The sequence below is a fragment of the Caretta caretta genome, chromosome 2 (genome assembly GCF_965140235.1).
Source record: "Caretta caretta isolate rCarCar2 chromosome 2, rCarCar1.hap1, whole genome shotgun sequence".
NCBI classification, from domain to species: Eukaryota; Metazoa; Chordata; order Testudines; family Cheloniidae; genus Caretta; species Caretta caretta.
In genome coordinates, this window is record NC_134207.1 from 144,965,510 (window position 1) to 144,991,892 (window position 26,383).

General features: G+C 45.7%; 1 protein-coding gene across 9 annotated transcripts in view; it reads right to left on the reverse strand.

The window, feature by feature from the left end:
• TENT4A (terminal nucleotidyltransferase 4A) overlaps positions 1-26,383 on the reverse strand; it is a 150,166-nt gene that overhangs the window by 98,830 nt on the left and 24,953 nt on the right. For all 9 annotated transcript variants that reach the window (XM_048839534.2, XM_048839541.2, XM_048839536.2 and 6 more), the window contains exon 5: positions 25,096-25,203. In XM_048839534.2, the coding sequence (XP_048695491.1) occupies positions 25,096-25,203 (108 nt within the window). The remainder of the gene's footprint in view (positions 1-25,095; positions 25,204-26,383) is intronic.

Here is a 26,383-nt window from a genome sequence, read left to right on the forward strand (position 1 = left end):
GCAGTGGGCACACTGCTGAATTCTTTAACAGACAGAGGAAGAGTACCTATCATGCAAAAAAGTTGCTTTTCAGCACGAAAGAACTGCCTTTCAGTCCTTACATATTTCATATACAGAAGCTATTCACTTCTGTAAAAGCTAGGCTTTTTGCATGTCATTCATGGAAAGGTGGGAAATAAAGTATTAATGTTCAGAATGATGGTAATCTTTACTGTGCAACATGCTTAATTTAGCTAATAGTTTCTTAAGCAGCATATTATGTGGAGCCTTGCCTCACTTAAGACTAACTTCAGTGCAGCTCACTTCAATTCTGGGTGAAACACCCATCCCATTTCTTTAAATGACAAACAAACAAACAACAAAAATCCTGAGCTATAGTTTCTATCCTAGCACACCTTTTAAGTTCTTCGGAATTTTATCAAATTCATTTTGGGCTGACAGTTTCCAAGCTTGCTCTCTAGCTACAAGCAATTGCTAGTTTTGAATAGACAGCTCAGCTGTTTGAGTTTTGAATGCATTAAAAACCCTAATTTGGTTTTGGTAGTTTTAACTAGAGCTGGTTGGGAAATGTTTCCCCTTCTTGGGAAAAATTCAACAGAAATAAAAAATGGTTTTCTAGAAACTGTTCTACAAATTTGAAAGGCTTATCAAAAAACAAAAATTCATCAGAAACTGAACACATGAAAATTTATTTTGACAAAAAACTCAATTTTTGACTGAAACATTAAACCAAAAATGTCATCAAACTAACTTATATCAAAGAAATTTGCAATCAATTTTTTATATTAACCTAAAAACCTACAGGAGTTTGGAATACTGGGGCACTGAAGATTTAGAGACAAAACACTAAGGGTACGTCTAAATAGCCCATGGCAGCAAACCTCCCACCCTGGAGCAACAGACTCAGGCTACTGAAGGTCATCCTAGTGCTCTAGAAGTATCCGTGTGGACAACTCTTCCAAGGTTCAGCTCAGGCTCTGAAGCCTAAAGAGGTGGGTGTAAATCAGCACCCCTAGTTAAGTCAGGGGACATCACAATTCAGATCATCAATAAAGAAAAAAGTGAAAGCCCGATATTGTTGATATTTCAAATCTTAAAGTTAAGGCACCTTCAAAGACAGTGTGACTTCAAACTGGATTGTGACAAGTTCTGGGTCAGAAATGTTTAACTTAAAAGCTACTGCGGTTTTCTACAAGTTCAGATTCTTGGGGAGGTTTTTTTCGGGGGGGGGGGGGGGGGAGGAGGGTCTGTTTATTTTTAAAGTTTTAATGAAAACTTAAGCCAAATTCAAAGATATTATGTACTGCACTGTAAGTTACTGTATATTAAGAAATTTTTATTTGCATAATTTGGCAAATATGTAGTACAAAGACCATATTTTAAGGCATCAGCAGAAGAGGTCACAAAGATTTAATAAACTGACACAAATTTGTCCTTCACCTTTCCAAATTACACTTCTGTACAGAACTGAGATAATGTCCATGTTTAGATTTTTCAAACATTGGAAATGAACAGTTTATTACAGTGTTTTCTCCAAACAAACTTGGCTAAGCACACACGAGTACTATATATGCAAAATTTCAACAAGTGAGACTTCTTGCTACACTTGTTACTCAACCATCTAAATGCCATTTTAAAGCAGACCTTTTCAAACAAACAATTCTCCTTGCAGAAGAACATAAGAATGGCCATGCTGGGTCAGACCAAAGGTCCAGCTACCCAGTATCCAGTCTGCTGACAGTGGCCAATACCAGGTGCTCCAGAGGGAATGAACAGAACAGATACTCATCAAGCGATCCATCCCATCACCCATTCCGAGCGTCTGACTAATGGAGGCTAGGGATACCATCCCTGCCTATCCTAGCTAATTTTGATGGGCAGAGCCTCCACTAACTTATCTAGTTCTTTTTTGAACCCTGTTATAGTCTTTGACTTCACAACAAAAAGTTTTGCCTCTGGCAAAAAGTTCCACACACTGACTGTGTGTTGTGTGAAAAAATACTTCCTTTTGTTTATTTTCAACCTGCTGCCTATTAATTTCATTGGGCGACCCGTAGTTCTTGTGTTATGAGAAGGAGTAAATAACACGTCCTTATTTACTTTCTCCACATAAGTCATGATTTTATAGACCTCTATCATATCCCCCCTTAGTCATCTCTTTTCCACTTATTCTCTCCTCATACGGAAGCTGTTCGATATTCCTAATAATTTTTGTTGCCTTTTTCTGAATCTTTTCTGCACGCAGTATTCAAGATGTAGGCATACCATGGATTCATATATAGAGGCAATATGATATTCTCTCTTATTATCTATCCCTTAATGATTCCCAATATTCTGTTTGCTTTTTTGACTACTGCTGCACATTGAGTGGATGTTTTTAGAGAACTATCCAAAATGACTCTTTCTTGAGTGGTATGTGTATAGTTGGGATTATGTTTTCCAATGTGTATTACTTTGCATTTATCAAAATTGAAATTAATCTGCCATTTTATTGCCCAGTCACCCAGTTTTGAGAGATCCTTTTGTAACTCTTCGCAATCTGCCTGTGACTTAACTATCTTGAGCAACATCTGCAAATTTTGCCACCTCACTGCTTACCTCTTTTTCCACACCATTTATGAATATATTGAATAAGACTGGGCCCCATACAGACCTGCAGGGGACACCACTATTTACCTCTCTCCATTCTGAAAATTGACCATTTATTCCTACCCTTTGTTTTCTATCTTTTAACCAGTTACCAATCCAGGAGAGGACCTTCCCTCTTATCCCATGACAGCTTACTTTGCTTAAGAGCCTTTGGTGAGGGACCTTGTCAAACGTTTTCTGAAAATCTAGAGTATACTATATCCACTGGATCCCCCTTGTCCACTTGCTTGTTGATCCCCTCAAAGAATTCTAGTAGATTTGGTGAGGCATGATTTCCCTCTATAAAAACTACGTTGACTCTTCCCCAACAAATTATCTTCATCTACGTGTCTGACAATTTTGTTCTTTACTATAGTTTCAACCAGTTTGCCTGATACTGAAGTCAGGCTTACTGGCCTGTAATTGCCAAGGTCACTTCTGGAGCCCTTTTTAAAATTGGCGTTACATTACCTATCCTCCAGTCATTTGGTACAGAAGCTGATCTAAATGATAGGTTACAGACTACAGTTAGGTTTCAGAGTAACAGCCGTTTTAGTCTGTATTCGCAAAAAGAAAAGGAGGACTTGTGGCACCTTAGAGACTAACCAATTTATTTGAGCATAAGCTTTCATGAGCTACAGCTCATTTCATCAGATGCATACTGTGGAAAATACATAAGATGTTTTTATACACACAAACCATGAAAAAATGGGTGCTTATCACTACAAAAGGTTTTCTCTCCCACCACCCTACTCTCCTGCTGGTAACAGCTTATCTAAAGTGATCACTCTCCTTACAATGTGTATGATAATCAAGGTGGGCCATTTCCAGCACAAATCTAGGGTTTAACAAGAACGCCTGAGGAACAGTGGGGGTGTGGGGGGGAAGGAATAAACAAGGGGAAATAGGTTACTTTTTATAATAACTCAACCATTCCCAGTCTCTATTCAAGCCTAAGTTAATTGTATCCAATTTGCAAATGAATTCCAATTCAGCAGTCTCTCGTTGGAGTCTGTTTTCGAAGTTTTTTTGTTGAAGGATAGTCACTTTGAGATCAGAAATCGAGTGACCAGAGAGATTGAAGTGTTCTCCAACTGGTTTTTGAATGTTATAATTCTTGACATCTGATTTGTGTCCATTTATTCTTTTAAGTAGAGACTGTCCAGTTTGACCAATGTACATGGCAGAGGGGCACTGCTGGCACATGATGGCATATATCACATTGGTGGATGTGCAGGTGAACGAGCCTTTGATAGTGTGGCTGATGTTATTAGGCCCTGTGATGATGTCCCCTGAATAGACATGTGGGCACTGTTGGCAACGGGCTTTGTTGCAAGGATAGGTTCCTGGGTTAGGGTTCCTTGTCCTGTAGGCAAGACAGCCCCCCAACCTTTTGTAGTGATAAACACCCATTTTTTCATGGTTTGTGTGTATAAAAACATCTTCTGTATTTTCCACAGTATGCATCCAATGAAGTGAGCTGTAGCTCACGAAAGCTTATGCTCAAATAAATTGTTCGTCTCTAAGGTGCCACAAGTACTCCTTTTCTTTTTGAGACTACAGTTAGTACTTCTGAAGGAATTCAGATGTGAAATTGCACAATTCTTGGGTAAATACCATCTGGTCCTCGTGACTTATTATTGTTATCAATTTGTTCCAAAACCTCCTCTGACACCTCAATCTGGGACAGTTCCTCAGATTTGTCACCTAAAAAGAATGGCACAGATTTGGGAATCTCCCTCATCCTCAGCCGTGAAGACTGATGCAAAGAATTCATTTAGTTTCTCCGCAATAGCCTTATCCTTGAGGGCTCCTTTAGCATTTCGATTGTCCAGTGGCCCCATTGGCTGTTTAGCAGGCTTCCTGCTTCTGGAGTACTTAAAAATTTGTTGCTATTACTTTGAACAGCTAGCTGTTCTTCAAATTCTTTTTTGGCGTTCCTAATTATATTTTTACACTTCATTTGCCAGAGTTTATGCTCCTTTCTATTTTCCTCACTAGGATTTAACTTACATTTTTTTAAAAGGATGCCTTTTTGCCTCTCACTGCTTCTTTTACTTTGTTGTTTAGCCACAGTGGCACTTTTTTGGTTCTCTTATTATGTTTTATAATTTGGGGTATACGTTTCAGTTGAGCCTCATTATGGAGTCTTTAAAAAGTTTCCGTGCAGCTTGCAAGGATTTCACTTTTGGCACTGTAACTTTTAATTTCCAGTTAACTAACGTCTTCATTTTTGTGTAGTTCCCCTTCTTGAAATTAAATGATACACAGTGTTGGGCTGCTGTGGTGTTTTCCCCGCCACAGGGCCTTTAATTTTAATTATATTATGGTCACTATTACCAAGTAGTCCAGCTATATTCACCTCTCGGACCAGATCCTGTGCTCCACTAAGGACTAAATCAAGAATTGCCTCTCTTCTTGGGGGTTCCAGGACTAGCTGCTCCAAGAAGCAGTCATTTAAGGTGTAAAGAAACTCTCTCTGCATCCCGTCCTGAGGTGACATGTACCCAGTCAATATGGGGAGAGCTGAAATCCCCTATTTTCTTATTTTTATAGCCTCTCTAATCTCCCTGAGCATTTCACAGTCACTATCACCATCCTGGTCAGGTGGTTGGTAGTATATCCCGACTGCTATATTCTTCTTATTAGAGCATGGAATTACCATCCATAGAGATTCTATGGTACAGTTTGGTTCAGTTAAGATTTTTACTTCATTTGATGCTACGCTTTCTTTCACATATAGCACCAATCCCTAACCAGCATGACCTATTCTATTCTTCAGATATATTTTGTTCCCTGGTATTACTGTGTCCCATTGATTATCCTCACTCCACCAAGTTTCTGTGATCCCTATTATATCAATATCCTCATTTAATACAAGACACTCTAGAGTTCACACATCTTATTAATTAGACTTCTCGCATTTATATATAAGCACTTTAAAAACTTGTCACTTTTTAGCTGCGTGCCATTACATGATGTAATTGAATGGGACTTTTTTCATTTGACTGTTACTCATCAGATCCTACCCGTATTTTATCATCTTCCATCCTCTCCTCCTTACTAAGGCATAGGGAAACTCCATTAATAGATCCTCCCTTAAGGGATGTCTCTGTCCAAACCATGTGCTCCTCTGCACCTGTCGGCTTTCCCCCAGCCCTTAAAATTAAGAAGGTCACAGAACAGTTTTTAAACTAAGTTCCAGCAATCTGGTTCCATTTTGGTTTAGATGGAGCCCATCCTTCCTGTATAGGCTCCCCCTTTGCCAAAAGTTTCCCCAGTTCCTAATAAATCTAAACTCCTCCCTACACCATCGTCTCATCCACACATTGAGACCCTGCTCTTCTGCCTGTAATGCCCCTGCGCATGGAACTGGAGGTATTTCAGAGAATGCTACCACAGAGGTCCTGGACTTCAATCTTTTACCTAGCAGCCTCTATTTGGCCTTCAGGACCCCTCTACAGGCTGGTAAAAGTCCCTAATAGCTGCTAGGTGGACCCTGAGCTTAGAGATAATCCAGACCGTTTTAGGGTAAAGCACAGTCTAGGATATGTGGAAGAGTCACAGATTCTGGGGAGATTTGTTGGGACGTGCACCAAATCTGAAACCTAGACCATTTCTGCACGTAAGGTATGTCCTTTGTTCGGTGAGAGGAGGTGCAGAATAGCCGGGAGAGAGATCAGCGCAAGCTGTGACAGGTAAGGGTATCAGGTCTGTCTTGGCCAAGTAGGAGCGATCAAAATTACATTAGCTCTGTCCCTTTTTATTTTCAGCAAGACCTTTGAAAGTAAGAAAAGGGAGAGAAGGCGTAGAGAAGATCCGTGTGCCAGAGGATTGGGGGAGCCTCACCTAGAGTGTTGTCCCATCTCCTCTGTAGAGCTGTAGCGTGGACACTTCTTGTTCAGGCGAGCAGCGAACAGATCTGCAGACTGTGTCATCTGAATAGGTTGCGAGTACTGACGGGTGTATCTCCCACTTGCAGTTGTGAGAGAATTTCTGACTGAGACGGTCTACTTTTAAGTTGTGTGTACCTGAGAGGTACACCGCAGACAGTGTAACGTTGTGGGAGATTGCACCAATTCCATAATCTCATCACTTCTGCTTAAAGGGAGGGCAATCTGGCTCCCCCCTCTGACTGATGTAAACACAAGCAATGCGGTCTGTCAGGATCGTTGTATGAGATCCTGTGTCAGCAGGAGGAGAGGCGCAGGCATTCCTGACCATTCTCAGCTCGAGGAGACAGATGTGGAGGAATATCTCCACAGGCAACCATTTGCCTTATGTCACGAGGATGTTTAGGTGCACGCCCCACCCTATGAGTGATGTGTCAGTTGTGAGGAGCAATGACTGATGTTTGCAAGAAGGGGATCCCTTTACAAACATTGGCTGGGTCCTTCCACCAGTTTAAGGAGTTTATCCTGGTGGGTAGTGACAGAATTGTCCAACCTATCCTTGCTCAGTCTGTAAACTGAGCCAAACTACATCTGGAGGCATCACACATAGAGCCTGGCATGAAGTAGCACCACCATGCCCACTGCCATAGGTCCCAATAGTTGGAGACAAAGCCTGGCTGGTACTTGTGGGCTACTCTGAACGGTGTCTGAGTGTGACTAAGGATAGCAACCTGTGAGGTACTAGGGCTTTGGCTTATAATGCATTGAGGTTGGCCCCTATGAATTCCAGGCATTGCACTGGAGTGAGGGTTGACTTCTGGGCATTGACCTGTAGATCCAGTTCTGTAAACAAATGTATCATAGTATTGGTTACTTGGTGAGCCTCCCAGAGAGATCGGGCTCTGAGGAGAAAAATCATCCAGATATGGGTAAATTATCCCTTGAGAGAGTCAATGAGCAGCCACCACTGAGAGAACCTTGGAAAATACCCTGAGGGCTGATGTTAGCCTGAAGGGGAGCACTCTGCATTGGTACTGGTCATGTCCCAGAGTGAACCTGAGAAACAGTCTGAGCTGGTAGCATCAAGATGTGAAAATAGGCATCCTGGAGGTCAAGGGTGGAAAACCAGTCTCCCTGTTCCAGTGCTGCAATGATCATTGATAAGGTAACCATCTAGAATTTTGAGCCTTGACAAACTTGTTGAGAGCTCCAAGGTCTAGTATGGGTCTCCATCCTCCCTTCCTTTTAGGTATTAGGAAGTAACAAGAATAGAACCCCTTGCCTCATAGATATTGAGGTACTGGTTTTATGGCTCCCAGCTTGAGGAGGCAATCCACCTGGTCTCATAATAAAGTCTCATGAGAAAGACCCCACAAAAGGGATTGGGAAGGGTGCTGTGCAGGAAGTAGGGAGGCAAAACTGAATGGAATACTGGGTTCGGACAATCTCTAGGACCCATTGGTCCGATGTTATGCATTCCCAGACACTGCGGAACACTGCCAAATCAGTGGCCAAATGGATGTGGTATGATGGTCAGCCATGTCAGTCAGGGGGAGTGGTCTAATGACACCTTGACCTGCCCGACAAAAGTGGTGTTTAGATATAGACAAAGATTGTGGGCAAGATGGTTTTAATTTAGGGAGTTTCCCTCTCTTTGTGGCTTGTAGTGGTGCTGAGGTTGGTACTGAGATCCATGTGATCTATTCTGGAGTTGGGGACTAGTCTTTGCCCTAGTGTATAAATACCCAGTGACACAGACGGTAGCCCTAGAAACCTTCAGGGTGTGAAGAGAGGTGTCAGTCTTCTTGGCGAAGAGTTTTGTTCCATCAAAGGGAAAATCCTCAATCGCGGACTACACCTTTTTCGGGAATCCCGACAAATGAAGCCATGATATTGTAGCATCACCACAGCCATGGAGATGGACCTAGCAGCCATGTTGAGGGCAAATTGTAGCAATGTCTTCACTTTGAATGACTCACGATGTACTTCTGGCATCTTTTCAATCAAGTCATTCAGCTTTGAGTCGTTTTATAGAATAGTATTTAGCCATGAGGGACTAGTAGTCGGCAATACAAACTTGCAGAGTGGCTGAGGAGTAAGCTTTTCTGCTGAACAGATCAAGGTACTTCCAATCCCTGTTGTAGGAGAAATCCTTGACTGATATGGGCCGCAAAAGTTGACAGCTTCCACCATGATGGCGTTTAAGTGGCGGGTGGGAGAATAGAAATTCATATTCTTTTGCAGGGACATAGTATTTTTTATCTACCCGCTTGCAGGTCAGGGCCACTAATGCCAGGGTTTGCCACGCGGTCTTTGCCAGGTCTAAAATGGCCTCATTAATCAGGAGGGTGATCTTTGAGGAGGTAGAAGAATAGAAGATATTAAGGAGTTGATGATGGGTATCCCCCAAGATGATGGAGAATGGCAACTTCGTCTGGAGGAAGACAATATGGTCCTCGAAGTCACTCCCTCATTGGTACTGGCTTCCTGATCCTTTAAGTCTCAAGGCAGTCCCAAAGCCCTGGATGGTGTGGCCAAGGGAGTGTGCCGCCCCGCGGTGGCGCCCATGGGTGGACATACCAGGATGGTGGTGGTTGGGCCATCTGCAGGTATATCCTTGGGCTCTGTTGGTAGCGCGCACCATATGGAGCTTGGGAGGAGTACAGCAACACTACCTCTTCAAGCTTGCTGTCTGAACTCTCACTAAAGAGCGGAGGGGCAGGACATGGCAACAGGGATATTTCCTGTGTTTGGTAATGGTTTGGTGCAGAGGTCTCTGTACCGAGAGGAGGGGACTCCAGTGCATCTGGCATGCTGAGGTCTCTTGAATGGCAGAGTTCCACCTCTACAGATTGTCCCAGCATTGGTGGCGGTGCCAGGGGGACAGGAATCTGATACGTACCAGTCACTCTTGCGCCGGTTGAGCCACCGCTGGAGGTAATGATGCAGGCTTGCATACCGGGAATGTCTTTTTAGAAAAGTGCTTACTCCTGTCCTTTGGCGCCGAACTTGGTGCCTATCAGGTTCATATGCAAATCAGTGGTATCGGTTACTGTCAGTTTCTGTAAACTATGGGTGCCGGACTGAGATGGCCTCAGTGCCGAAGATTCCAAGTGAGATTGTGATTGCTTGCAGCTATCTTGGGGCTCACTATGGGAGATTCCCGCTCTCTTCTGAGAAGATTTGTGTGAGAGGGATCTGCAGCCTGCTTCTTCTACGTCTAAGGATTGTGGGTTGAAGGCGGTGGGGAAGATTCGCGTCTACCAGGCAACTGGGGTTGAAGAGCTGCCTCCATTAAGATAATCTTCTAGCAGAGCTCTCTGTCGTTGCGGGATCTTGGACGGAGCTGTGGGCAAAGACCACACTTCTGTTGTATGCGGCCTTCCCCAAAGCAGCAAATGCACTGAGTGCTTATCCACAATCAGGATTGCCTTTTTACAATTGAGGCACTTCTTGAAGCCCAGAAACCGAGCATACCCCATTGGGGGAAAGGGTCCCTGATGGGGGGAGAAAAAGGCAGGAAGAAAAAAAAAAGTTGTTTATTTTATCATTAAAAACAAAAAAAAGGCGGGGGGGGGCGGACTACAACTATAACTCTGAGGCTAACTATAGGTAAATAGATTAAGATGATACTCTTAACAGACTGCTAATGGTTCAGTCTCTAGCCAGGGTGGTTCAGAAGGAACTGAGGACAGTTTGGCACAGCACGAGGAGACAGCACATGTACAGGCCCAATTGACTCTGCTACCGAAGTTCTCTGATCAACAGTGCAGGGACGCAAGAGGTTACTTACTGTAACTGGAAGTTCTTTAAGATGTGTGGTCCCTATCTGGATTCCAATCGTGAGTGCACATGCACGCCATGTGCCGGAGCCAGAACTGTTCACAGTAACGTCTGTTGACCCGCACACGTGTTGACTGTGTGGCACGTCCAAGGATCTAAGAAGCTGTGCAAATTGACAATGCTCCAACTCCCTCCCACCCAGAAGCAAGGGGAGCCCAGAGTAGAAGAGATGGAAGGTTGGATTGAAATCCAGATAGGGACCATACATCTCGAAGAATCTCCACTTATAGTAAGTTCTTCTCCTTCAAGTGCTGGTCCCCATGTGGACTCCAAAGGTGGGAGAGTAGCAGTGAGAAGGTGGAAGCAGGGGCTCACGAGAAGAGACAGTCTGTAGGACAGCATGACAAACTGCCACATCCGTTGCAGTGTCAGGGACGATAGCATAATGGGCAGAAAAGATGTGGATGGAGGTCCAGGTGGCTGCCCTACAAATCTTATGCCATGTGACATCTGCAAGGAAGGCAGACATAGCAACATATGCCCACACTGAGTGGGTCGTGACCCCCCTGGTCATAATGGGGGAGGAGAGCGCCTAGCAATTGGCAAATCACTAGGTGATCCATTTAGAGCAGGGCAGTCAATAGGTGGATGCTGGGCCAAATCTGGACCACCAGATGCTTCTGAATGGACCCCAGAATCTTTTTATTTTATTCTCTGGTGTCTAGACCTTAGCTATACCTTGACCAAGAAATTTGGACCTGGACAAAGTATAATTGACTACCCCTATTTAGAGAGAGTCACTGTGAAGAGAATGGCAGGTACACTGAAGATAAAAGGCTAGTGCCCGCCAAACATCAAGAGTCTGGAGCGCATGTTCGAGGGGGACATGCGGTTTGGGGTAGAAGGTCGGGAGGCATACGCACTAATTAAGGTAGAATGACTAGACCACTTTGGGCAAAAATTTGGGATGGAGGCATAGGGAGACCTTGGCTCGTGGAAGACAGTGAAAGGTGTATCTGCTATCGTTGCAGTCTGTTAGTTAATGCGTCTCATGGATGTGATGGCCACCAAAAAGATCACCTTCCTGGAAAGATGAGCAAGGAAGCAGGGGGCAAGTGGTTCAAAGAGCGGCTTGGTGAGCTGCAAAGGGCGAGGTTAAGGTGCCAGGAAGGAGTAGGCTTCTGGACGGCAGGGAAAGCATTGAGAAAGCCACAAAGGAAGCAGGAGCTAGTAGTGTGGGTGAAGATGGAAAACCCATCCAAAGGTGGAAGGAAGGCACTAAGCATGGCCAGGTGGATGTGGATGGGAGTGGATGAGGCCTGATCTCCGGAGAGAGAGCAGGTAGTTGAGGATGACAGGAATGCAGGTGGTGTCAGCGGTGCTGCACCCAGATGGGAAAGCGGAGCCATTTGGCTCAGTAACACGTGAGTGGACGGGCACAGGCTATGGGTAAGGATGTCGTGGACAGGGGAGGAGCACGCAATATCTATGCATGAGCCCCATCCAAATACCAGGCTGCGAGCTGGAGAGGGCCCAGATTGGGGTATCATAGCTAGGCGCTAGCTTGCGTAAGAAGATCCAGGAGACGGAGCAGAAAGCAAGCGGAGAGATGTAGGGGATCTGTGTACCAGTACCGGCGAGGCCAGGTGATGGCAATGAGGAGAAGAGTCACGTGGTCACCTGGGGAAGCAGGGGAATGGGCGGGCATACATAGTGGAGGCCGGTGGTCCAGGACAAGAGGCGAGAGTAGCCCTGGAAGCCCCAGCTTCTGGTTCTCCAGAGTGGCAAAAGAATTGCCAGCACAGTGTGCCCCAGAGACAGAAGAGAATCTAGAGAATGGGATTGTGGAGTTCCCATTCGTGGTTGGCATGGAAGGAGCGATTGAGCATGTCCACCAGGGACTTGCTGGTGCATGGAAGGTGAACGGCATGTACTGTAATGTTGCGTTGGAGCCACCAGTTCCAAAGGAGGATGGCCTCTGTACAAAAAGAGGGATGGAGCACTGCTTTGTTTATACAAATGACTGCCACCATTTTGTAGGACAGCAGCTGGACGTGGTAAGAGCGGAGAAAGGGTAGAAAGCGTTGGCAGATAACTTCCTGGAACTGTGGGCTGTCTGCCTTGATGGTCATCCCCGGATGACCAGAGGCTTTGAGCTGTGTGGCCGTCCAGATGAGCTCCCCAGCCGATGAGGGAGGCGCCTTTCGTGAGGCTGCTGTAAGACAGGTTGCGTCACCAGGTGAGAGGGGCAAGGACAGTCGGGGGTGAAAAGAACCAGCTTGCTGACTTGGTCTGACTAGGTTGTTAACAGAGCGGAGCCACAACTGGAGGCAGAGCGCATGGAAGTGGGCATACAGCAAAACTGAGGTGCACGCTGTAATATGACCCAGAAAAGAAAGGCACTGATGCATGCGCGGGCAGCAGCGGAGCAATGAGTGTGGTGAGAGCAGTACGAAGGAAGACAGGTGCCGCGACAGAGTCCAGACAAGCTCCTATGAGGGTAAGAAGGCGGGTAGGGATGAGGACAGATTTGTCCTCATTGATCAGGATTCCTAGGGCATCGAGGAGGGAACATAGGGTTTGAATGGTAGTCAGAAGGCCAGTTCAGGATAGTGCTAAAAGGAGCCAATCGTCCAGATAAGGAAACGAGTGACTCAGTCAACACATGTATGCTGCCACAACAGCAAAGACCTTTGTGAACATGCAGGGGGCAGTACTGATCCCGAAGGGGAGGACCCAGAAGGAGAGTGGGAATGACCCACTGTGAATCGAAGGAATGCTGCACATGGCATGGGTCTGAAGGACAACTGTTGTTGGTGGTAAGCTGTGGGGGGTGGGGGAGTTTAGTAGAGAGCCACAAACCAGGCTCCACGGAGGGGAGAATGAGGGGAAGAATGACCATCCAGAAATGGAATCTGCAGATAAATTTGTTCAAGATTTTGAGGTCCAGAATAGGGCGTAGGTCATCCCCTCTCTTTGGTACCAGAAAATAGAAGCCCCGTCCCCAATAGCGGTGCAATACGAGTTCTATGGAGTCTTTCCGCAGGAGGGTATCCGCTTCCTCTCTGAAAAGGTGGCACTACAAGGGAGTGTCCAGGCAATGCTGGGGTAGGGTAGCGGGACAGAAAGGAGAAGTATTCAATAATATAGCCTTGCTGGACAATGTCCAACAGCAAGCGGTCGGTGGTACTCTGGCCCCAAATGCAAGCTAAGGGGGCAAGGTGATCCTCCACCCCTCCTAGTACAGGTGGTTTTGGGGGAAGGTTCGCAGCTCTTGAGTAAAGAGTCAAAAGGGTTGCTTGGGAGGACAATGCGGGAAGATAGATGTGGAAGAAGTAGCTGTGGTGGAGGAGCGTGGCCGTTGTGAATATGGGCAATGGCGGGAAGAGTCAGGCAGGCGCTGGGGGTAATGCTGCACATGGCATGGGTCTGAAGGACAACTGTTGTTGTTGGTAAGCTGTGGGGGGTGGGGGAATTTAGTAGAGGCCCAGGGACTGGAGAGGGGCAAGAATCCTTGAAGAATGCATTTAATCCATTTTGTCACTGAACAGATTATTATTCTCGAAGGGAAGGTCCTCCAGAGTAGTTTGGACCTCCTTAGGAAAGTCGCTGAACTAGAGCCAGCTGACGACGACCCCAAATGCCAAGGAGCAGGAGGTGGTGTCGGCGGCATAAACCGCGGCCTAGAAAGACACTTTAGCTACCAGCCTGCCCTCATCCACAAGATATTGGAAGTCCTGCTGTTTTTCCAGGGAAAGCAAGTCATGAAAGTCTGCCAGCTTAGAGTACGAAAGGAATTCGTACTTCGCCAGGATGGCCCGGTAGCTGGCAATATGAAATTAGAGGCTTAGCAGATGAGTAGACCTTGCAGCCCACAGGTCCAGCTTCTTCGCAGCCTGGTCAGGCAGCGTAGAGCGGAAATGTTGTTGGCAGGAGCACTCGGTCACAGCTTGCAAGACCAGCAAGTTGGGGGTAAAGGGTTGTAAACATAGTCTGTGCCCTTAGAGAAGATGAAATAATGGTGCTCTGCCAGTTTTGGGATAGGGGAACAAGATGCTGGGCTAGGACGAATAGCTTGGGCTGGCTGCATGAGGGCACCATGAACAGGGAAGGCGGTATAGGAGAGTCCAGGGGGTTGCAGGATGTCCAGGAATTGGTTTTCTGGATCATGGACATCTTCGACAGGCAGGTTGAGGGCTGTAGCCATGTGTTAAAGCAAGTCCTGGTGCTGCATGTAGTCGCTGGGAGGAGAGTGGGCAGGATAAGATACATCCTGAGTTTAGCAAAGCTTTTGATACGGTCTCCCACAGCATTCTTGCCAGCAAGTTAAAAAAGTATGGACTGGATGAATGGACTATAAGGTGGATAGAAAGCTGGCTAGATTGTCGGGCTCAATGGGTAGTGATCAAAAGCTCGATGTCTAGTTGGCAGCCAGTATAAAGTGGAGTGCCCCGGGGGTCGGTCCTGGGACCGGTTTTCTTCAACATCTTTATTAATAATCTGGATGATGGGATTAATTGCACCCTCAGAAAATTTGCAGAAGACACTAAGATGGGGGGAGAGGTAAATATGCTGGAGGGTAGGGATAGGGTCCAGAGTGACCTAGACAAATTGGAGGATTGGGCCAAAAGAAATCTGATGAGGTTCAACAAGGACAAGTGCAGAGTCCTGCACTTAGGAAGGAAGAATCCCATGCACTGCTACAGGCTGGGGATCGACTGGCTAAGCAGCAGTTCTCCAGAAAAAGACCTTGGGATCACAGTGGACAAGAAGCTGCATATGAGTCAGCAGTGTGCCCTTGTTGCCAAGAAGGCTAATGGCATATTGGGCTGTATTAGTAGGAGCATTGCCAGCAGAGCAAGGGAAGTGATTATTCACCTCTGTTCGGCACTGGTGAGACCACACCTGGAGTACTGTGTCCAGTTTTGGTCCCCCCACTGCAGAATGGATGTGGACAAATTGGAGAGAGCCCAACGAAGAGCAACGAAAATGATTAGAGAGCTGGGGCACATGACTTACGAGGAGAGGCTGAGGGAACTGGGATTATTTAGTCTGCAGAAGAGAAGAGTGAGGGGGGATTTAATAGCAGCCTTCAAGTACCTGAATGGGGGTACCAAAAGAGGATGGAGCTAGGCTGTTCTCAGTGGTGACAGATGACAGAATAAGAAGCAATGGTCTCAAGTTGCTGTGGGGGAGGTCGAGGTTAGATATTAGGAAACACTATTTCACTAGGAGAGTGGTGAAACACTGGAATGGGTTACCTAGGGAGGTGGTGAATCTCCATCCTTACAGGTTTTTAAGGCCCGGCTTGACAAAGCCCTGGCTGGGATGATTTAGTTGGTGTTCATCCTGTTTTGAGCAGGAGATTGGACTAGATAACCTCCTGAGGTCTCTTACAACCCTAAAATTCTATGATTAGGGAGCAGGGAGCACTGGAAGTCCTGGCACAGTCAAGGAATTATGATGTGATTGGAATAACAGAGACTTGGTGAGATAACTCACATGACTGGAGTATTGTCATGGATGGATATAAACTGTTCAGGAAGGACAGGCAGGGCAGAAAAGGTGGGGGAGTTGCATTGTATGTAAGGGAGCAGTATGACTGCTCAGAGCTCAAGTATGAAACTGCAGAAAAACCTGAGAGTCTCTGGATTAAGTTTAGAAGCGTGAGCAACAAGGGTGATGTCGTGGTGGGAGTCTGCTATAGACCACCAGACCAGAGGGATGAGGTGGACGAGGCTTTCTTCCAGCGACTCGCAGAAGTTACTAGATCACAGGCCCTGGTTCTCATGGGAGACTTCAATCACCCTGATATCTGCTGGGAGAGCAATACAGCAGTGCACAGACAATCCAGGAAGTTTTTGGAAAATGTAGGGGACAATTTCCTGGTGCAAGTGCTGGAGGAACCAAATAGGGGCAGAGCTCTTCTTGACCTGCTGCTCACAAACCGGGAAGAATTAGTAGGGGAAGCAAAAGTGGATGGGAACCTGGGAGGCAGTGACCATGAGATGGTCGAGTTCAGGATCCTGACACAGGGAAGAAAGGGGAGCAGCAGAAAACGGACCCTGGACTTAAGAAAAGCAGACTGATTCCCTCAGGGAACTGATGGGCAGGATCTCCTGGGAGAATAACATGAGGGGGAAAGAAGTCCAGGAGATCCTGCTGTATTTTAAAGAATCCTTATTGAGGTTACAGGGACAAACCATCCCGATGTGTAGAAAGAATAGTAAATATGGCAGGTGACCAGCTTGGCTTAACAGTGAAATCCTTACTGATCTTAAACACAAAAAAGAAGCTTACAAGAAGTAGAAGATTGGACAAATGACCAGGGAAGAATATAAAAATATTGCTCGGGCATGCAGGAGTGAAATCAGGAAGGCCAAATCACACCTGGAGTTGCAGCTAGCAAGAGATGTTAAGAGTAACAAGAAGGGTTTCTTCAGGTACGTTAGCAACAAGAAGAAAGTCAAGGAAAGTGTGGGCCCCTTACTGAATGAGGGAGGCAACCTAGTGACAGAGGATGTGGAGAAAGCTAATATACTCAATGCTTTTTTTGCCTCTGTCTTCACAAACAAGGTCAGCTCCCAGACGACTGCACTAGGCAGCACAGCATGGGGAGGAGGTGACTAGCCCTCTGTGGTGAAAGAAGTGGTTTGGGATTATTTAGAAAAGCTGGACAAGCACAAGTCCATGGGGCCGGATGTGCTGCATCCGAGAGTGCTAAAGGAGTTGGCGGATGTGATTGCAGAGCCATTGGCCATTATCTTTGAAAACTCATGGCAATCGGGAGAAGTCCCGGACGACGGGCAAAAGGCTAATGTAGTGCCCATCTTTAAATAAGGGAAGGAGGATGATCCTGGGAACTACAGGCCAGTCAGCCTCACCTCAGTCCCTGGAAAAATCATGGAGCAGGTCCTCAAGGAATCAATTCTGAAGCACTTAGAGGAGAGGAAAGTGATCAGGAACAGTCAGCATGGATTCACCAAGGGAAAGTCATGCCTGACTAATCTAATTGCCTTCTATGACGAGATAACTGGCTCTGTGGATGAGGAGAAAGCGGTGGAAGTGTTGTTCCTTGCCTTTAGCAAAGCTTTTGGCCTCGGTCTCCCACAGTGTTCTTGTCAGCAAGTTAAAGAAGTATGGGCTGAATGAATGTACTATAAGGTGGATAGAAAGCTGGCTAGATTGTCGGGCTCAACGGGCAGTGATCAATGGCTCCATGTCTAGTTGGCAGCCGGTATCAAGTGGAGTGCTCCAAGGGTCGGTCCTGGGGCCGGTTTTGTTCAATATCTTCATTAATGATCTGGATGATGGTATGGATTGCACCCTCAGCAAGTTTGCAGATGACAGTAAACTGGGAGGAGAGGTAGATACACTGGAGGGTAGGGATAGGATACAGAGGGACCTAGACAAATTGGAGGATTGGGCCAAAAGAAATCTGATGAGGTTCAACAAGGACAAGTGCAGAGTCCTGCACTTAGGACGGAAGAATCCCATGCACCGCTACAGACTAGGGACCGAATAGCTCGGCAGCAGTTCTGCAGAAAAGGACCTAGGGGTTACAGTGGATGAGAAGCTGGATGTGAGTCAACAGTGTGCCCTTGTTGCCAAGAGGGCCAATGGCATTTTGGGATGTATAAGTAGGGGCACATTGCCAGCAGATCAAGGGACATGATCGTTCCCCTCTATTCGACATTGGTGAGGCCTCATCTGGAGTACTGTGTCCAGTTTTGGGCCCCACACTACAAGAAGGATGTGGAAAAATTGGAAAGCGTTCAGCGGAGGGCAATAAAAATGATTAGGGGACAGGAACACATGACTTATGAGGAGAGGCTGAGGGAACTGGATTGTTTAGTCTGCGGAAGAGAAGAATGAGGGGGGATTTGATAGCTGCTTTCAACTACCTGAAAGGGGGTTCCAAAGAGGATGGATCTAGACTGTTCTCAGTGGTAGCAGATGACAGAACAAGGAGCAAAGGTCTTAAGTTGCAGTACGGGAGGTTTAGGTTGGATATTAGGAAAAAGTTTTTCACTGGGAGGGTGGTGAAACACTGGAGTGGGTTACCTAGGGAGGTGGTGGAATCTCCTTCCTTAGAAGTTTTTAAGGTCAGGCTTGACGAAGCCCTGGCTGGGATGATTTAGTTGGGGATTGGTCCTGCTTTGAGCAGGGGGTTGGACTAGATGACCTGATAAGGTCCCTTCCAACCCTGATATTCGATGATTCTATGATTTTAAGCTTATCAGGGGACAGATGTGGATGAGAAATTGGAGGAGACGATGGCGCTGTTGGTACCACCGGTGCGAAAGGAGTGGGAATGGTCAGAGGTTCCGGTAGAGTGGGAAGAAGTGGTATGCATTAGAGAAAGGCGACGATAAGGGTGGAGGGATGGAATGCAGGAATGGCAGGGGTCCCAAGTGACCCAGTAGGCACTGACAGAGCTCGCGGGTAGTGGAACCATGGATCAGCCGGCAGAGCATATATTGGAGGATACGGTTGGTGCTGGGGATTTGGGCTGTATGAGTACGCTGGCCTGAAGGTAGTGTCCGGTTTAGAGGCCTGAAGACTGGTCAGGTAAGGGTGGGGCTGTCTGACCCAGTGGTACCATCAGTGCAGCGAAGGACGCACAGTCCAAGAGAAGCCAGGGTGCATCTGAGGGCAACTGTGGAGAAAGGTGGAACAGAGCTAGATCAGGAGCGTCATCCTCAGAAGACAGCAGACAAAAGACACCTGAAGGACAGAGACATGGAGGTGCCCTAGCTTATGGCAGCATGAACTCAGCTGTGGGCCTAAGAGGGGAAAGATTGCCTGGCGTAGGCAGAGCTGTAAGTCCCAATGGTTCTGGCGGTGGATCAGTCACCAAGGCCAGCGGTGGCACCGATGGGGCATAGTGCTTGGACTTGAGCTCCATGCGAGGCTTCTTTGGAGCAGGAGCATCTGGATCAATGCACAATTTCTCATCCAACCTGGCATGGCTCAAGAAGGCAATACTGTGCTTAAAGGTAGTCCCCATCAGGGAGCTGCCTTTTTGCCCATGAGCATGCTTCTCGTGCACACAGTCGGCTTTGGCTAGATGGGCCAGTGTCACCAAAGCCGGGCAGCAAAGGCCTGGGGAGGCACTTGACTGCCAGTACTGGGCGTCGCTGACAGATCCATGGTTGCAAGATCCGATTGTGCACATGGGTGCAATTCCAATAAGGAATTTGCAGAGGTGAAGTTCTCTGACTTCCCAGGTATGTGGCGGGAACGAGCGACAGATGATCAGCAGGCGGAAATGTGATTCTCACCAAGACAGTAGATTCAGTGCTGGTGCTAGTCACTCACAGAGATGGAGCATGGACAGGAAACACAGTATTTAAAACCGGCTTACTGGGGCACAGTCCCTGAGCTGGGGAAAGGTCCCCGGAAGGGAAAAGTCCAACAGAAACCTAAGAACTAAGGGGTACAACTAACAGACAACTAAGAACTATGGGGAAAACTATATACAACGAAAAGAGTAGTTCTCTTAGCGAGCTAAGAGCACTAAGGGACAGTGGTTCCAACTCCGGCCATTCAGCAGGAAGAAGGAACTAGAGCGGTGCCGACCTGCACAGCCTCTTAAAGCCATGCGGGTCAACGGACATGTGACATTGCACCCCATAATGCTTTACAGAAATACAGAATATCAGGGTTGGAAGGGACCTCAGGAGGTCATCTAGTCCAACCCCCTGCTCAAAGCAGGGCCAATCCCCAATTTTTGCCCCAGATCCCTAAATGCCCCCCTCAAGGATTGAACTCACAACGCTGGGTTTAGCAGGCCAGTGCTCAAACCACTGAGCTATCTGTAAATGTAACATAACTGGAATGTTTTATGCTACATATGCCACGTAACGTATCTTTGCAAAAGTTATGTTCTACTGAATGTATTCATCCTATTCGTACGCATGTATCATTTTTTATATCTGAAGTTATGAGTATTGGCTCTATGCTTGTATTTCAAGTGTTTGCTGTAGAAAGTACCTACAGCAGACTTGTTCAACATAGCGTGAAGGGGTTATTCAAGTAACTGGGAGTACGTGGCCAACAATGGACCTTGATACACGCCAATCCACATCAGATCCTTCCTGGGAATGTTCGGGCTAACATGGCGTCAGCCTGTAAAGAACTGAGTCATGCATGGACATGTGACTTGCCCATGTGACTCCAAAACTCCATCTTGGAGCTGTAATTCTACAGAGGGGGAGAGAGGGGTTTCCACCCACAAGAGGGAGGCTATATAAGCCCCTGGGAAACCCCTCCATTTTGTCTTCAGCTGGCTCAAGAGATATCCTTTGGGGGTGGAGAGGCTGTCTGAAAAACTGGAACAAAGGACAGTAACTACAGGGGAGTGAGTGATTGCTGAACCCAGACTAGAAGGAGGCTAATATGTCAGAGAAGCTTATTGGAACATCTGAGGGTGAGATTTACCTGCATTTAGTTTCCCACGGCATTAGGCTTAGATTTGTGTGTTTTATTTTATTTTGTTTGGTAATTTACTTTGTTCTGTCTGTTATTACTTGGAACTACTTAAATCCTACTTTCTGCATTTAATAAAATCATTTTCCTTATTAATTAACCCAGAGTAAGTATTAATACCTGGGGGGGCAAACAGCTGCTCATATCTCTATCAGTGTTATAGAGGGCGAGCAATTTACAAGTTTACCCTGTATAAGCTTTATACAGGTAAAACGGATTTATTTAGGGTTTGGACCCCATTGGGAGCTGGGTATCTGAATGCTGGAGACAGAAGCTCTTCTTAAGCCGTTTTCAGTTAAGCCTGCAGCTTGTGGGGGATGTGGTTCAGACTTGGACCTCTGTTTGCAACAGGAAAGCGTGTCTGGCTTAAACAAGGCAAGGTATTGAAGTCCCAAGCTGGCAGGGAAAACGGGCTCAGATGTAGTCTAGGCACATCAGATGGCAGTCCCAAAGGGGTTTCTGTGATCCAACCCGTCAGAGGACACTACTACGAACAGTTCCAGCTGTGGCGCACGGCACTCAAGCGTACCCATATTTGGAATCCACATAGGGAACAGCACTCAAAGACACACACCTACAGTGGAGTACCCATGGGGACGCTACTTGAAGAAGAAAATATGGTTTGGCAAGGAAGTACTTTCTTAACCTTCACTGGGAATGCTATTACAATAATATTCTAATATGTGATTTTAGAATCTAAGATATAATAGTCAAGTATTTTAGTGAGATTCAAGTTCTCTAATGTTTTTAAACAAAGTAAAAAAAGACTGCAGATCAAAATGTGACCATGCAAATCTCTTCAGTGTACGTATTTTCCCTCTAGCTAACCTAATACCTCCCATCATTAACATTCAAGTTGGCACAGTCCCTTCAAATTACCAGTTTAAAGAAAAAAATCTGATTTCTGATAAGATGGTATAAAGTGTTCACCTTTCGTTTTGAAAAGTTTGGGTTTTTTTGTTTTTTTTAAAGAAACAGTGGAGCAGAAAGGCTTTATGTTTAAGGGTTCTTCTGCAATAGAGACATTGACTACACATGAGCAAATAACCGACTAAACAAGAAGTGCTGTCAAAGCACAGCAAAACAGAATGGGAAAGATATTTCATTTTCTTTTTATAGTATCCTTACATGTTACATGTAACCATAGGGGACACAAAACTTTCAGGTAAGTATAATATTCAAGTTGGCTACTTTTTCACTGTGATAGAAGTCTTATTCTACTATACTGAAACTTTCTGATAAGATTAAGGTAGCTCTTACAAGCCAATTAGGACATCTTATTTTAAAGTTATAGTTGTGTAACAAGATTCCACTATAAAGGAGCTGGCTTGATAGTCTTACATCAGGGTCTTGTGCTTCTACATTATATGAAGAATGAATGTTTGTGGACAGTCCTCCCAGGCCCTGGCAGTAAAAGAAGGTCCCCTCATGGATCAGTAAGTAGTTCAAAAATAGGAAACAAAGGGTCAGAATAAATGGTCAGTTTTGTACTAGGACCTGTGCTGTTCAACACATTCATAACTGATCTGGAAAGGGGGGTAAACAGCAAGGTGGCAAAGTCTGCACACAATACAAAATTACTTAATATATTAAGTCCAAAGCAGACTGCAAAGAGTTACAAAGGAATCTCACAAAACTGGGTGACTGGTTAACAAAATGGCAGATGAAATTCAATGTTGATAAGTGCAAAGTAATGCACATTGCAAAACAATCTCAACTACCTATAAAAATGATGGGTTCTAATTAGCTCTGCCACTCAAAGATATCTTGGAGTCAATATGGATAATTCTCTGGAAATGTCTACTCAACATGCCGCAATAATCAAAAAAGCTAACGCTAGGCATCATTAGGAAAGAGAAGACATAAAATATCATAATGCTACTATATAAATATGATGGTCTGAGCCTGTGCTAATGATTCATTCGCCTATTATTGGTACATCGTTGAAGATTCTTCTAGTATCTGTCAATACATAATCAATCTGATTCAGTGAGACTCCATCCCAGCTTTTCCATGTCCACTGCCTTTGTTCTTTTTGAAACATGTTCATTACATGGAGATGGTTTGCCTCTGCGAACGCAACCAGAGATGCTCCGCGATCATTTCTTACTCCACTGTTCTGCCAGCAATGATATATGGAGCAAAAAGGTGGTCAACGACAAAAGGGGAGGAAGAAAAATTGATGGTCACCCAGAGAGCAATGGAAAGGCAAATGTGCAAGACATTGCTCCATGATCATACAACAAATGAGGAGATCAGAAGGCGTACAGAGGTGATCAATGAGATGGGTGGGTCATGTAGTCCACAGGCAAGACAACAGGTGAACAACCTGCATCAGTGACTGGATCCCCAGAGACCACAAGCGACCGCTGGGCAGAACGAAAACGAGTTGGGCGGATCACATGGCAAAACTCTTTGGCCAAAAATGGAAAGAACATGCTCACAACAAAATGGAATGGTGTAGCATCGACTTGCGTTCGTGGAAAGATGGATGAGGACAAGGCAGATGATATAAATCCATGGTATGCCCACATTTTAAATACTGTGCACAGCTCTGGTCACCCCATCTCAAAAAAGATATATTAGAATGGGGAAAGGTACAGAGAAGGGTAACAAAAAGGATTAGGGGTATGGAGCAGTGTGCATACGAGGAGAGATTAAAAAGACTGGGACTGTTCATCTTAGAGAAGAGATGATTAAGGATGGGGGATATGACAGGTCTATAAAATCATGAATGGTATAGAGAAAGTGAATCGGGAAGTGTTATGTGAAGGGGTAAGTAACACAAGGTCACCCAATGACATTAATAGACAGCAGGTTGAAACTAACCTAAGGAAGTACTTCTTCACACAATGCACAATCAACCTGTGGAACTTGTTGCAGGGTAATGTTATGAAGGCCAAAAGTAAAACTGGGTTCAAAAAATAATTAGATAAGTTCTTGGAGGAGAGGTCCATCAATGGCTATTAGCCATGATGGTCAGACATCCAAACCCATGCTCTGGATGTCCCTAAACCTCCAACTGCCAGAACCTAAGACTGGACAACAGGGGATAAATCACTCAATAATTGGCCTGTTCTGTTCATTCTCTCTGAAGCATCTGGCACTGGTCACTGTTGGAAGATGGGATACTGGGCTAGATGGTCCATTGGTCTGACACAGTGTTCCCTCTCATTTTTACCACCCGTGCGTGGACTGAATTTTGTTATATGCACCAATATGGAGGTGACGTGTGACACATCACCTTCATATCGGTGCACATAACAAAATGCATGTGTGGGGTGGGGGAGGCGCCAAGGGGTTTGGAGTGTAGGAGTGGGCTCAGGACTGGGGCAGAAGGTTAAAGTGCAGGGATGTGAGGGCTCCGAGTAGGGGTCCAGGCTCTGGGGTGGGGCCATGGATAAAGGGTTCAGGGTTGGGCAGAGGATTGGGGTGCAGGGTCCAGGGTGGGGGAGGGGATGAGGGGCTCAGGCAGAGGGTTGGGGTGCAGGGGAGTGCTCCAGGGCTACAACAGGGAGAGAGGACTTCTCCCAGCTCTCTCCCCGCAGCAGCACCTGGGCTGGGTGGGAGAAGTGCCTCTCCCTGCCGTAGCAGCTCCAGGGCTGGGGCGTGGGATAAGCGCCCCGGCCGGTCTGGGGAAGGGGCGCTCCGGCCTCAACAGGTCCAGGCCAGGGCTGAATTCAAGCCACCCCTCCCCCAGCCGCAGCAGGTCCAGGGCTGAGTAGGGACTGGGCACCCCAGGCATAGCAGGTCCGGGCTAGGGCTCAGTTCAGGCCACCCTTTCCCCAGCTACAGCAGATTAGGGGCCGGGGTAGGTCCCAGCAGGGGGAGTGGCACCTCTCCCCCGGTCGCAGCAGGTCCCGGCCAGGTGGGTTCACTGAGCGCCTGTGCAGAACTAAATAGGCTGCTGCGTAGCTGCAGAGCTTACAGGGAACTTAGGTCTGACAGTATGGATATTCTTATGTTCTTAACCACCTCTGGCAAATGCTTAGAACAACACAGCCAGAAAACTAAAGCCAACAGTTTCTAGTCCAATTTTATTAGGGCCCCTTCATAAAACTCACTGCCCTTTAAAAGTTTAACTGTTTCCACAGCTGATCTCCAATCTATAAAACACAAGACTGGTTAAAGTTAATGGAATTTAATGTTATTCTCTTCCAGGTAGAGACCCATAACATTTCCCTGTGTTTAAATATTTTAGAGTTCTTAAGACACAAATTTACATGCCCTAGAGTAAAGTAAAGGACAAAACAGTATACTGATGTTTATTGATTAGTAGCATCAATTATGCAGTTTGTACCTTCATGTACTCCTTGATAAATCGAGCTGCCTTCACACCAGTTTCCACATTAAAACTTATGTCAACTTTCACTTCTGTCTCCTGGTCTGTAAGTTTTATTATTGGTACCTGCAAATATTTGTAGAAGAGAGACATTTTATACATCCCAAACACTAGGCTGAAGCTTTTCTATATTTGATTAGTTACACATTTCCTTAATTTACAACATTCAGACACAACAGGCCTAAACAGACACTATGTTACTGAACATCAGGTGGAGGTCTGCAAGGGGCTGATTGAGGGTATGAATGCAGCACATGTAAAAATTACTAAGACAGTTTTGATCTAGCTAGCTCAAGCAGAAACAGTGAAACCCTGGCAGCACAGGCTGTACAACTCCACCTGGTTCCCTGGGTACCCAGTGCTAACTCAAGACGTGGCAGCTTCACTACTATTGTGATTCAAACTGGCTATATTGAGTATGTCTACATCTCCTAGTCCCACCTCTGACTGCAGTGCAGACACACCCATAGAGAACTATTATCTTAAATTAAAGTGGACAATTACTTCTTGAAATGACTGGATTAGAAGACCAACTAAATCCAGACTAACAAAACATTCCTATGCTAAAATGAATTTTTTTTTTTACATGTGTTCATTTTCAATTAGAGGTTTATCATTTTCCAGTTTTCAATTATAACCTCATTAATCCACACTAATAGTGGAAGGAAGTAATTAAGGAAGGGCTCATGCAGATTAGAGTGGCTTCTAGATTACTAAATGCCAAGCAGTGGTGGAGCTTTAGCACCTCTAACCAGCAAAAGGAGTCCTAACAGTTTCCAAAGTGTTTCAAAATACTAAGATAACATGCCACAACCTCAGTGGGCTACACTAGCTCTGCTATCACAGTACAGTAATAACACCTTTCTGGGCATTTGCTTTTGACACTGCCAACTCATTTATTTTCAGAGGGGATTTAGGAGTTCACATTTTATCCCCTGAAGAATTAATCTATACTTTTGTACAGTATTTCCCTAAAGTCAGTCCAATCATGCAATTACATAATTTCCATCAGAAAGTCTCTCTGCATGCATGACACCTGATTCATCAGGGTTATAAGAACAGTGTGAGACACATGCCTTGTAAACAGCTGGCTGCTAGAAATTATCATGCACTGAAATGCTAAACCATCACTATGGAACACCTGTCTATTCCATAGGTATTAGGAAGCATTCTGAAAAATAAGTTGTTGATTTTAGTGTTTTCACCTGGAATTACAAGATTGCTAAGTGTCCTTGCTTAAGGCCAC